Below are 13,224 nucleotides of genomic sequence, written 5' to 3'. Positions count from 1 at the left end.
CAACAAATGTTACAGTATCTATTTGCTTTATTTTTCACTTGAATTGCTTGAAACTCAAAATATTTTAAAGTAAATAGGAGATATTTTGCAGAGAAGGCAATGGCACCCCACTCCAGTACTCTTGCCTGGAAAATCCCATGGACAGAGGAACCTGGTAGGCTGCAGTCCATGGGGTCACGAAGAGTCGGACACGACTGAGTGACTTCACTTTTTCTTTTCACTTTCATGCATTGGAGAAGGAAATGGCAACCCACTCCAGTGTTCTTGCCTAGAGAATCCCAGGGACGGGGGAGCCTGGTGGGCTGCCGTCTATGGGGTCACACAGAGTCGGACACGACTGAAGTGACTTAGCAGCAGTAGCAGCAGAAGAGATATTTTGACTCTGTTTCCCTAGGTAATATGCACCTCTAAAAATCTAATGACAAATCCTTATTCAGATTTCTCCAGTTATTTCCTAACCTTTACATTTAATTTATCTGAAACAAGATCCAGTCCAGGGCTACACTTTATATCTTACTGTTGTATTTCTTAAATCACTTTAAATCCGGGACAGTCCCCGCTTTCATGACCCTATGTAAGTGATGAGAGTGACATATTAAGAGTATCTGCCTTCTCATTTTGCTTCTAGGTTCCCTGTTAAGTGGTGGTTTTAACTAATATTTTGATAGATTCAAGTTAAACATTTTGGCTAGATTACATCATAGCTGTTGCATGACATTGGAAAGTATTTAACCTCCACTAGCTCAAAATGGTGATTAACTGATGTCTGTGGTTTGAGTTATGCTTCACCTCTTTTGATCAAGCAACACTACATGTATAATTAATTTGACTCCAACAGAATATCCTGTTTCCCATCAGCTATTTCCCTGATTTTTTAAATCAATTATAATTCCTTGTCTATATCAATAATTTCATTTGAGGTTATAAAATTGAAGACTTTCAGATTTTATTATTTCTTCTGCTTATATTATCTGGCAATCTCATTTTATAGTATAGAAATGGGTATGTTTCTTTCCCATTAATGTATCAGTTCAACGTTAGAAGTTTATTATTAGCTGCTTTTATTGATGACACATTAGGGAATCTTTTGGAGAAGGAAATGGCCAACCCACTCCAGTATCTTTGCCAGGAGAATTACATGGACAGGAGCCTGGCGGGCTACAGTCCATGGGGTCTCAAAGAGTCGGACACGGCAGAGAAACTAACACTTTCAGTTTAGGGAATCTTTTTTGTCTTTTTTTAGATCATCACTATGGCCTTAATGAATTTTTATAGCTTTAGTGTTTCTCAGTCTCTGTGATGTTGTATGATGTGCTTTGGAAACGAACCAAGATCATTCTGTCGTCCCTGAGATCATTTTGTCGTTTTTGTTGTATCTGTCAATGACGTTTTTACCCTTTAAAATTATAGTGAAATATATATATATAACATAAAATTGATCATTTTAACCTTTTTTCCTCCCAATTTTTGCCTATTTTTGTTCTTGGCTGTGCTGGCTCTTCTTTGCTGCACGTGGGCTTTCTCTAGTTGTGGCACGTAGTGGGTGCACTTCGTTGTGGTGCACAGACTCCTCATGGTGGTAGCTTGTCTCGTGCAGCGTAGGCTCTAGGCGTGCCAGCCTCAGTAGTGCAGTGTGCGGCCTCGAAAACACAGGCTCAGTAGTGTTGTCAGCGGGCTCAGTTGCTCTGTGTCATGTGGAATCTTCCCAGACCTGGGATTGAACCTGTGTCTCCTGCACTGGCAGATTCTTATCCAACTATGCCACCGGGGAAGTCCCTGACCATTTTTTAAGTGTAAAATTCTGTGGCATTAAGTATGCCATCATTGTCTTTGGAACTTTTTCATGTTCCCAAACTGAAACTCAGTACCTGTTAAAATGTTTCCACTTCCCCCTTCCTTTAACCCCTGGCAACCACCATTCTATTTTTTTGTCCTGTGAATTTTCCTATTTACAGAATTCACCTCATACAATATTTGTCCTTTTGTGTCTGCTCATCTCAGTTAATGTTATGTCTTCAGGTTTCTCCCATTTGTAGCATGTGTCAGGATTTCATTCCTTTATAAGTGCATTATTCTTTTTAACCCTTAAACCACAACACTTTTGGCCTATGGATTGCCCGTTTATCTTTTGTTCTTAGGTAAGTTCCCGCTGTGAAGAGGAAAGCCTTTTAGCCCGATGTCGATCTAGTGCTCAGAACAAACAGGTGGATGAGAATTCTTTGATTTCAACCAAAGAAGAGCCTCCAGTTCTTGAAAGGGAGGCTCCATTTTTGGAAGGGCCCTTGGCTCAGTCAGAACTTGGAGGTGGACATGCTGAGTTGCCACAGCTGACCTTATCTGTACCTGTGGCTCCGGAAGTCTCTCCACGGCCTGCCCTTGAGTCTGAGGAATTGCTAGTTAAACCACCAGGTAAGATGGGGATGGGTCTCAGTATGTAAGTGGGTATACTTGGAGGACGCAGGAGATTTTAGTATATTTTGATGGAAAGCCAGTAGTGTATCTGTGTACAACAAACTATCCATTTTGATCTTGGGAAATTCTAATAGTATTGGCTAATGGATACAGCTACTGATCATAAATTGGTGGTGTACTGTCAGGAAGACATATTTAAAACAAAAAAACTAGGCACCTTATACTGTTACTGCTCTTCATAATTGTTGATCAACCACAGTGTGAATCAGCACTCAGACTAGGATTCTGGGGAAGAGCACTGCATACTCGTTGAGTAAACACATAAAAATTATACTTCAGATACTGATTTTACCAATCTTTGTGTTACTTGGGAAGGTGTTTTTAATTTTATATATTTTTTAATACTGACTATTGAGTATTGTAGTCAGCCAAGGAAAATTCTGCATGTAACTTTCTTAAATTCCCAAGAATTGCTTGTGATGTTATTCTTTAGAAAGGTGTCCAGTTGTGCAGAATCAAACAAGACAGAATCAAAAAGAATAATAAAGATGGTCAGCAGTTCATTCCCCATTATGCGCCAAACTGTTATTTGGCTGTTTTATATAATTCTTAAGAGCAGTCCTATATAGTAAATAAGTGTCTCTACTTATTTAGGAACAGAACAAAAGTTCTACTTTTGGTCCATTTATGCCCAGAATTCTGGCTCTGTTGAATTCACTTCTCTTTTTTTTTTTTTTTTAAACCACCAGTTGATTACTCTAAAGGCAGTTCTGCCCTTTCGATTTCTCCCTTAGTTCATTTGTGTATATACACACACATTGACATAAGAACAGCCTCACATTAGTTTGTGTCTATATTCAGAACTATTTTCTTATTTTGTTTTACATTAACTAGTATTTTAGAATAAATAAATTTTTACCCTGTCTCTTCCCAGAATATCATGAGAAAAACAAAAAAATAGGATGACTAATTTTTGCATGATATATAGGTTTTTTAAGAAATCAGCTTGTGCCCAGTTTCTAAATCATCTAATGAAAAGATACATGCATTTCAGGAAATTATGAAAGTAAGCGTCAGAGAAAACCAACTAAGAAACTTCTTGAATCCAATGATTTAGACCCTGGATTTATGCCCAAGAAAGGGGATCTTGGCCTTACTAAAAAGGTATGTTAATTTTAGTCAATTCTAAAATAGGGTTGCATCCAGGAAATAGGGGATTTTAAAAACAAATCTTTTAGTAATACCTATAACATCAATGCACATGTACATAGAAATTCTAGAATGTCAGAATATATATGGTTGATCTGAGTGATTCTACATTAAAAGACCATTTTGCATTTGCATGGACATATGTACCTGTTGGTTTTAGATTTTCTTTTCAAGTGAAAATGAAAAAAGCCTTTACAATTGAGTAAAGTTTGCATTTGTTGTAATCTCTCTTCTGGGCTCAAAACCTCTTACCTGATTTCTACTTCACTTCTGTCTCTACAAGCCACTGTAAGTTAATGCCATTGCATTCACTGTCTGTGTAATACCTCAGAGAAGACCCTGTTCAACTATATTCCAGGCAGAAACATTTCATCTTCAGTTTTGTGAACTTGGTTCCCATTAGCCAAGAAGGCATAATTCTATAGTAGTTAGAAATAGAAAATTATTTTCTAATTCTATAATGGATGATAACTGGATATTGATTTCTTAGGATATATCCTGTTCTTTTTGTATTTGAGGAAAAAGTATATGTTAAAGTTTCAGTTGTAGGATGCACAGATTTCCTGTTTTTAAATATATATATATATTTATTTGGTTGCATTTGGTCTTACAATAGTTATGGCACACAGGATCTTTCATTATGGTGGACAGACACTCTAGTGTTTGCACTTGGGCTCAGTGCTTATGGTGTCCATTGCTCTGTGGCATGTAGGATCTTAGTTCTCTGACCAGAAATCGAATTTGCATCCCCTGCACTGCAAGGAGATTCTTAACCACTGGACCACCAGGGAAACCGCCAGATTTCCTGTTTTTAGAAATTCTTTTTCCTTAAAGAAAAAATGTAAGATTGTAATCAAGTCATAAATAAATTGAGTTTCTGGAATTCTTTTCTTAGCCCTGGCAAACTTCTAATCTTTAATCCTATATTAAGTCCCCTTGTTTTTGTTAGTCACCCACCAGTAAATGTAAAGTTTATTTGTATTTTTATTAATATATTATTTTAAAAAGTCATTTTATGTACTTTAGTTTTTCTTCTCAAAGCAATCTTATGTGACATGGACTTTTCAGTTTTTCTTAGGTTCATCTCCTGCCCTCTGCATTTTCTCTGCAGTTTGTGCAACCTTCAGTGACAATATGTCTCCAACTCACTACCTCTTGTTGTTCCTTATACTCTAGTAAGGCTGAGAACATCTCCTGCAGTGCTTTCTCTCCTGACTTGTATTATTCAAATCATAGCCACTTTGCAAGATTGTTGGAAAAGGGCCAGGGAAACTGGGATTTAGTTGAGCATGGAAGTGACTTTTGCAGTCAGATGATAGATTTAATAGGTGAGTCATGGGAGGCCTGTTGTCTTACTGCTAGAAGTGTGGCACTGCAAATATCAAAAGCAAGTAAGAATTCAGGCGAGTTAAGTGAATGATCCCCTCCTCCCATTTTGTGCTAAGCTGCTTCAGTCATGTCCAACTCTGTGTGACCCTGTGCAGTGCAGCCTACCAGGTTCCTCTGTCCATGGGATTCTCCAAGCAGGAATACTGGAGTGGGTTACCATTTCCTTCTCCAGGGGGTTGGTCTTCCCGACCCAGGGATTGAACCTGTGTCTCTTACATCTCCTGCCTTGACAGGCAGGTTCTTTACCACTGCTGCCATCTGGGAAGCTCCACGGAGCTATATTTGACATACCTAAGTTAATGATTTGAAGAAATAAGATGAAATTCGAATCCTCAGTTTTGAGGTTTTGAGACTGTGTTACTTAAAAAATAGTGTTAATTTGTTGTATAATAACTGTAAATGGAGACCTTTAAAATTGTATTTTAAAAAAGTTAATCTGTGTAACCTTGCTCTGTCCAAAGTAGGTTTCTAATCTGAAATTTAAGAGGATAAAAAGCATGATTTAGTTGGAACTTCCTTGGCTGTCCAGTGGTTAAAAGAGTCCTCACTTCTACTTCAGGGGGCAGAAAACACATGGTTTAGTTGATGTGTGTGTGTGTGTGCTCACTTGCTCAGTTGTGTCCTTCTCTTTGTGATCCTATGGACTGTAGCCTGCCAGGCTCTTCTGTTCATTGGATTTCCCAGGCAAGAATACTGGAGTGGGTTGCCATTTTCTACTCCAGGGGATCTTCCTGACCCAAGGATCAAACCAGTGTTCTTCTGCATTTCCTGGTGGAACCTTTTTCCACTGTTCCACCTTGGATGCTGATATAGTTAATACACTTAATTTTAATAAGCGAATGTGTCCCAGAACTCTTGAGATTTAATTTACACCAATAAAATGCACAGATCTTAATTGTTTGATGTCAGTTGATAGACAGTTGAATATACCATGTAAGTACCAGCCAAACTAAGTATGCTATATAAATCCACTACCCCCAGAAGTTCTCTTGTGCCCCCTTTCATTAATTATCCATTCTCGTCTCTTCGAGAGGCAAAACTTTCTAACTTCTGTTACCATAGGTTAGTTTTGCTTGTTCTTAAAGTTTTGGTTGCGCTGGGTCGTCATTGCTGCAGGTGGGCTTTCTCTGGTTGTGGTGTGCAGGCCTCTTGTGATGGCTTCTCTTGTTGCAGAATATGGGCTCTCGAATGCATGGACTTCCATAGTTGCAGATTACAGCCTCAATAGTTGTCGCAAATGGGCCTCGTTGCCTCGTGGTCTGTGGAATCTTTCTGGAGTAGGGATCGAACTTGTGTCCCCTGCATTAGCAGGCAGATTCTTAACCCCCAGACCATCAGGGAAATCCAGTTTTGCTTGTTCTTAAATGTCATATATTTTGTTTTGTTTTTGTTAGCTGGCTACTTTTATTCAACACACTTATTTGAGATCCATCCACAAAGTTGCTATTTCAGTAGTTCATTTCCTTTTATTGCTGGGTAGTAGTTCAAGTACAGTTTGCTTGTCGTTTTTCCTGTTGAGGCACATTTGTGTTTTCATTTTGGGGCTATTAATCATAAGGCTGATATGAATATACTCAGAATCTTTTTGTATACACATATTTTCATTTTCCTTGGTGTTGTAAATACTTAGGGTTGGGAATGCTGGCCCATAAATGTTTTCCTTTTAAAGAAAATGCCAAACACTTCTCCAAAGTGCTTGTGCAACTTCACATTCCCACCAGCGGTATATCAAAGTTCTGATTGCTCCACATCTTTAACAGCGTTTTGTTTACTGGTCTTTTTAAAGTTTAGCCATTGTAGTGGATATGAAATGATACCTAATTATGGTTTTAATTTGTATTCTCTAGTGACTAATGATTTTGAGCCCCTTATTATGTGCTTACTGTCCATAACAACTATTCAAGCACACATATTTTTGGTTGGGCTGTTCAGCTTTTTTATAGTTGCCTTTTTAGAAGTACTTTTTGTATTTGGAATATGAGTCTGTTGTCAGGTATATATACTGTAAATATTTTTTCCCAGTCTGATGGTTGCCTGTTCATTTTTAAGTTGTATCTTTCATGAAAAGGAATTTTTAAAGTTTTTTTTTATGATTTATATTTTGTGTTTATTTTAAGAAATCTTTGCTTACCACATCAACACAAAGATGTACTTGTTATGATTTCTTTAGGGATTTTATGATTTTGATTTTATGTGTAGATCTTCATTTTTTAAAAAAAATAATTGATTAATGACTTTATTCAATAGATTTCTGTGAAGAGTGAAGAATAAGGGATAATACTTGTATTAATTTGGCTGCCATGACAAAGCAACACAGGCCAGGCGGCTTACACAACATTAATTTTTGCACAACTCTGGAGGCCAGAGTCTGGGATCAAGGTTTCAGCAGAATTCCTTTCTTCTAAGGTCTCTCTCCGTAGCTTGTAGACGTCCGTCTTCCTCCCTGGGGGCATCACGTGGTTTCCCCTTTGTGTGTCTATGTTCTAAGCTCTTCTTATGAGGACACTAGTCCTTTCCTGCTCAGTAGAGCAGCAAGGGTATGAACAGTGAGAAATGAAGGAGAGTCTGGGGGAGTGAAGTCCATTGTTACCGTAGGGTCCCAGGCTGACCCTCATGTAGGTTATTGGAACCAGGACCCAGGTACCCAGAGAGCTGGGAGGAGGGGGCCTGGAGCAACTCATTTCCTGTCACCGTGTTCCCCCACAGGTCCCTGCTGGGCAGCATCCACTTCCTGCCCCTGGTCTTCCTGAAGGTACCCCTGCTCCTGGGCATGCTTGGTGTTGTCCTCTGGGTCAACAGGCCTCTGAGGAGATCTGGGGGAAGTCCCAGGAAAATTGGTAGCCCCCATGCTCTTCAATGTCTTGTCCAGAGAGAAAGACCGATAAAAGTTAGAGGTTCCATTGTAGTAGGACTTCAGTCTTGCCCAGTTCCAAGGAAGGCAGAGCGGGTGCCATCAATAATCAAAATGGGAAACAGTCTTTTTTTCTTTTTCTTTTTTTAGTTTTATTTATTTATTTATTTATTTACTTTACAATATTGCGTTGGTTTTGCCGTACATTGACATGAATCCGCCGGGACACGGTCTTTTTCAAATTCTTCTACCTGGGTTGAGCATGTCCTGCTCTGAGAGGCTAAGACAGTCATCTTTTTCTGATGTCATACACTCATTCCTTCACTCACTCATACTCATACACATGGTCTCAGGGGAAGGTTCGGGGATTCATCTCTGTAGTTTGAATAAGAATGAAGGGGATCCTGGGACCTCCATTGACCAGCAACATGATGCCTGGAAGAAGAGTCCTTATCTGGGTCAGTGGTCACTTTAACTCAGACCCCAGGGTCCACTTTGATTCTCTCAGCCCCACACCAGTAAGTGTCTGCATTGTTTTGCCTGAGCTCCTGCAGGTGTATTGAGAAGCCGGAGCTAGTGTGTTGAATGAAAACTGCAGATTATAGAATGAAACAGTGCCATTTGCAGCAGCATGCTTGGACCTAGAGATGATGATACTAAGTGAAGTAAACAAGAGAAAGACAAATATCATATGGTATCACTTACATGTGCAATCTAAAAAAAAATGATACAAATGAACATATAAAAAACAGACGCAGAGACAAAGAAAATAAACTTATAGTTACCAAGGGGGAAAGGAGAGGGAGGAATAAATTAGGAGTTTGCGATTAACATATACACACTACCATATATAAAATAGATAGCCAACAAAGACCTACTGTATAGCACAGGGAACTCAACTCAATATTTTGTATTACTAATAACCTATAAGGGAAAAGATTCTGAAAAAAGTTATGTGTTGTATACAACTGAATCACTTTGCTATATACCTGAAATTAATACAACATTTGTAAATCAACTATACTTCAATTAAAAAATTAATTAAAAAAAGAGTTTGAAAACCCCAAAATAAAAAAAGAATATGCAGATGATGACCCGTTGAATGAGGAGGTACAAGCCACTCACATCCAAAAATCCCACTTGGGAAGTGAAGCCCATGAGGTCAGTTTGTTTGAAGCTGTTGTTGTTTAGTCCTTAAGTCATGTCCAGCTCTTTGCAACACCATGGACTGTAGCCCACCAGGCTCCTCTCGTCTTTGGATTTCCCAGGCAGGAATACTGGAGTGGGTTGCCATTTCTTTCTCCAGGGTAGATCTTCATTTTTTGAGATGGAGTTTTGAAGTGCATATCCAATTGTTTTAGTACCATTAGTTAAAAACCTCTATTGCTATCCAATTATTTTTCATATTTTTGGTTTCTTTAAGCATTAAATATAATTAATGACCCTGTCACTGTTGAATTTTTAGTTTTTTGGTAGGGAGATAGGAATCAGGTTTGGTGTTAGAACAAGTGAAAATTAGAATTGTTGGTGATGGTTAGACCCAGACTCTGGAGAAAAGTGACCTCTAAGTCAATTCTACTGTCTGACCTAGTCAACTTCACAGTTAAATTCCTGGCTACTCCAAACTGTATTTTGAAACCATCAGGTTGAAACCATGATTCAGCTCAATCTTGGGACTACGTCATGGCTTAACAGTCAGGCCACATCTTTCCTATAAATGGATCAGTCGGTGGCTCAGAGAAAGAGGTAGTCTATTGTGGTATTGGTACCTTAAGAGTGCACTGACTTAATACATATCCATACCAGGCTACACATAAAATAAATGGAATCTTTCATGTACTCTCTAAGGCACTTACAGAGTTCTGTGGTCTTTTTTATTACAAGCAGAGCAAATGGATTTTTATTCACATAGTGTGATTTGTGTGTATGTACCTTGTTATTTATATTTTAACTTAACAAAGTTGTTGATATCAGACATGAGAATATTTTCTGTATTGTTCTCTGACTATAGTTTTGGGAACATTCTGATTTTTTTTTGTACCACAACTTTTGGGTTAGTGTTAAAAAACGAAGTATAAATCAATTATCAAAGTAATATAAATGGTAATTTTCTTTAAATTATGTAATCTCTTTTATGTGTTTCTCTATTGGTGTTTTATTCCTTTTAACTAGATAACTAACATTAGCTCTTTGATTTTATTTGACTTTATAAGACTGATTTACACTGAACATGACGAAAGTTATATTCTTATAGTTTATTAATGTATATAAGAAGCGTTCAGAAATTCACAGCTGCATTTTATGTTGTTTTGACCTCAAACTCTGGGAACTTCATAGCAAGAATAACGTCTGTTAAATTTGCTTTTGTGGCCACTAAATTTTTACAGTCATGATGAAGAACATTATTCTTGTAGGAGAAGACATTTTCTTGGAATAGAACTAATTGATACAGGCATTAGTAGTAGGGGAATAAAATGCATAGTAAATTATTCTTGATGTTTAAGGTTGGCTTTTTTTTTTTTTTGGCCATGCTGCATGGCTTGCAGAATCCTATTAATAGTTCCCCAACCAGGGACCCTTGGCAGTGAAAGCATGGAGTCCCAACCACTAGATTGCCAGGGAATTCACAATATTTTAAGTGTTTTGTTTTTAGTTTCTGTGTTGTTTTAATTTATATTTCTTAATGTACAGCAACTTGAATTAGAAGGACTTTCCATGATACAAACTTTATGTTTAGATTTCACCAAGTAAATAAGTCTGTAAAATCCAGTGGCCGTAAGTATAATATTAGGAAGGTAGATTTTTAAAAACAGGGTGGCGTGGAATAGAATTGAGCTGGTGGGTATATGAGTACATACTTTTTCACTCCCACTTCAATTAGAACAGTGTTCTGCATATGCTCTAAACACTGGAAATCTCTGAGTACACCAGTGTCCTGTGTGTGTGTCCCGCCCAGCCAGTGCCTGTCTGCCCCATGTGATGTTCCTGAGTTTTAGAGCATTTAAAAAATCTGATGCTTTTACTCACAAAGTTTCTTTATTATTGTACTGTTCCTTTAATTGTCCAAAATACCTAAGATTCTATATCTATGTCAATAGGCAGTCCCACTTTTGGCACATAATGTAAAGGATTTAATTTCTACTCCTGTGTAAAACATGATGCACTTTACTTATTTACAGTGTTATGAAGCTGGTCACTTGGAGAATGACATTAATGAATCATGTGCTGCACCTCGTTCTAAAGAGTTTGGTGGAGGTGAGTATCTTGAGATTTAAAAAGTGTATTACAGAAATAACTGTGAAGTTGGCTAATGAGAACAGTGAGATTGCAAGTTCTAAGACTTGTTTGCTCAATATGTGCTTCAAATAACACTAGGAAATTGTATGCATTTCCATCTTTATGTTGAAATTAGTTAAATGTTATTAGAATTATATTAGCGTTAAGGAAATGTTAGGAATAGCAGAGAAAAATCAGTTCCTGTTCTTACTAGATAATTCTCTATACTGCATCATTCATTACTTTCTTGGCTTTGATTCAGTTCTTATTTCTGTAGAATAGAAATAGAGAATTTGAGTTAAGGGGAAATTGCAAATCATCTTAAGTCTTTTATAGTCTTATATTCTTTTATCACACCCGTGACCTTGGTCAGAGAAGAGTTTAAACATTTGAGCCTAGTCTATTATAGTTGCATCCTAAGGCCTTGGGAATCTTCTGGATTAAATTTAAATCTATTTCCTGGAACTTCTGTTTGGTCACCTTGTTTCTGCCCACAGGAAGAATTGACAGTGCTTCATTCAATAACAGATGAAATAATAATAGTTATAGTATCTACCAGGTTCTTTGCTTAAGGACTGTTATCATTAATCAGTCTAAAGCATTACAAGAATTGGGATATTATCTATATTATCCCTATTTGTAGAAGAAACATGAAGATGAAAGAGGCTGGCAGAGTTGGGATATTCAAATCTGACCAAAGTTATTGCCACACTACTGTCTCATTATCCACTCTGTATTTTCTTTTTTCTCCATTCGAATTCTTTCTACCCCTTTGATCATGTTGTCTGCCAGTGCCATGTATTAATGTGTCATCCCTGAAATATTAGCCTATATTTGAGCACAGTACATCAGATATGGTCTATCAGCAAAAGGTATTATGGGGAGATTGTATTTTTTGTGGTCTTCAGTGTACACTTCTGTAAATGTGATCTGTGATTATTAAGTTTTTCAGCAAGTAAGTTTAGCAGTATATTAACTTATTTTAACCCTGTATGCAGCTATAATATAGGGTGGTGAATTTGTTTCTTTGATTTAAAACAAAAAGTACCTTCAAAATGATATCTGCTCTTTCCATATACACTTGTACTTCAGCTTTTTGTAAAATCTACTGCCCGTACGTAATCCTTTGTAAGTTTCATCTAAGTGTTTTCATTGTGAGAAATTTGAACCTTTATTCTGCTACCATATTGACTCTTCCTTTTTAGTCTAGTCTGACAGCTACTTTGATAGCAGAGCTTCTCCATCTCGATCAGGCAGTTCAAGAAGAGAACCCTAAAGCAGTCTTCCAAAGTCCAACCTTCACATTGGTATCTAGCCTAAATATCCAGGAACATTTTACAAAATACCTCTTTAGAGTCCTCCTAATGTTTCTATAACAGAAAGTTGAAATATGTAGAATATAAATTGAAGGAGAGTCTAGACCATTTTCTAAATATGTCAGACTAGGCATTTATTTTACCCTGTTGGATGGTCGAGGTTATAATACCACTGCATGAATATATCCTTTTGGCTGATAGATGTATTGGTTGGGGTAGGGAGGTGTTCTTCTCTCCTCCTGTAAGCCACATCTTATGTATTTCAATTTTTTATCTTAATCCTTAACTCAGAGAGTGATATACTTTATTGTCTTTAATCTTGGAGGCCTGGTTTTGGTTATCTTTACCTGACTACTAAATGCATTTCCTCCCTATCTGAATGATATTAAAGTCCTTTCTGGAATTAGAAAGTCTTTCATATCAATCATATAAAATGAAATTGCTTTAATAATCTATACATTTACTGTTTAATCTGTATGAAACAGAACATATATATACACCCATACATACATACTTCCCTGTACCTCAGATGCTAAAGCGTCTGCCTACAATGTGGGAGACCCAGGTTCGATCCCTGGGTCAGGAAGATCCTCTGGAGAAGGAAATGGCAACCCACTCCAGTATTCTTGCCTGGAAAATCCAATGGATGGGGAACCTGGTAGGCTACAGTCCATGGGGTCGCAAAGAGTCAGACACGACTGAGCAACTTCACTTCATACATACATATATATGTATGTGTATAGCCATTTCCCCAGCTACATATATACTAAT

General features: G+C 37.5%; 1 protein-coding gene across 8 annotated transcripts in view; it reads left to right on the top strand.

Annotated features, from left to right (window-relative positions):
- Positions 1-13,224, top strand: part of NSD1 (nuclear receptor binding SET domain protein 1) — a 153,453-nt gene that overhangs the window by 91,561 nt on the left and 48,668 nt on the right. For all 8 annotated transcript variants that reach the window (XM_027546876.1, XM_027546874.1, XM_027546878.1 and 5 more), the window contains 3 exons: positions 2,139-2,409; positions 3,467-3,576; positions 11,041-11,116. In XM_027546876.1, the coding sequence (XP_027402677.1) occupies positions 2,139-2,409; positions 3,467-3,576; positions 11,041-11,116 (457 nt within the window). The remainder of the gene's footprint in view (positions 1-2,138; positions 2,410-3,466; positions 3,577-11,040; positions 11,117-13,224) is intronic.

This window comes from Bos indicus x Bos taurus, chromosome 7 (genome assembly GCF_003369695.1).
Source record: "Bos indicus x Bos taurus breed Angus x Brahman F1 hybrid chromosome 7, Bos_hybrid_MaternalHap_v2.0, whole genome shotgun sequence".
Taxonomy (NCBI): Eukaryota; Metazoa; Chordata; class Mammalia; order Artiodactyla; family Bovidae; genus Bos; species Bos indicus x Bos taurus.
The sequence above is the reverse complement of the archived record's forward strand: the minus strand, read 5'-3'. Positions and strand labels throughout refer to the sequence as shown.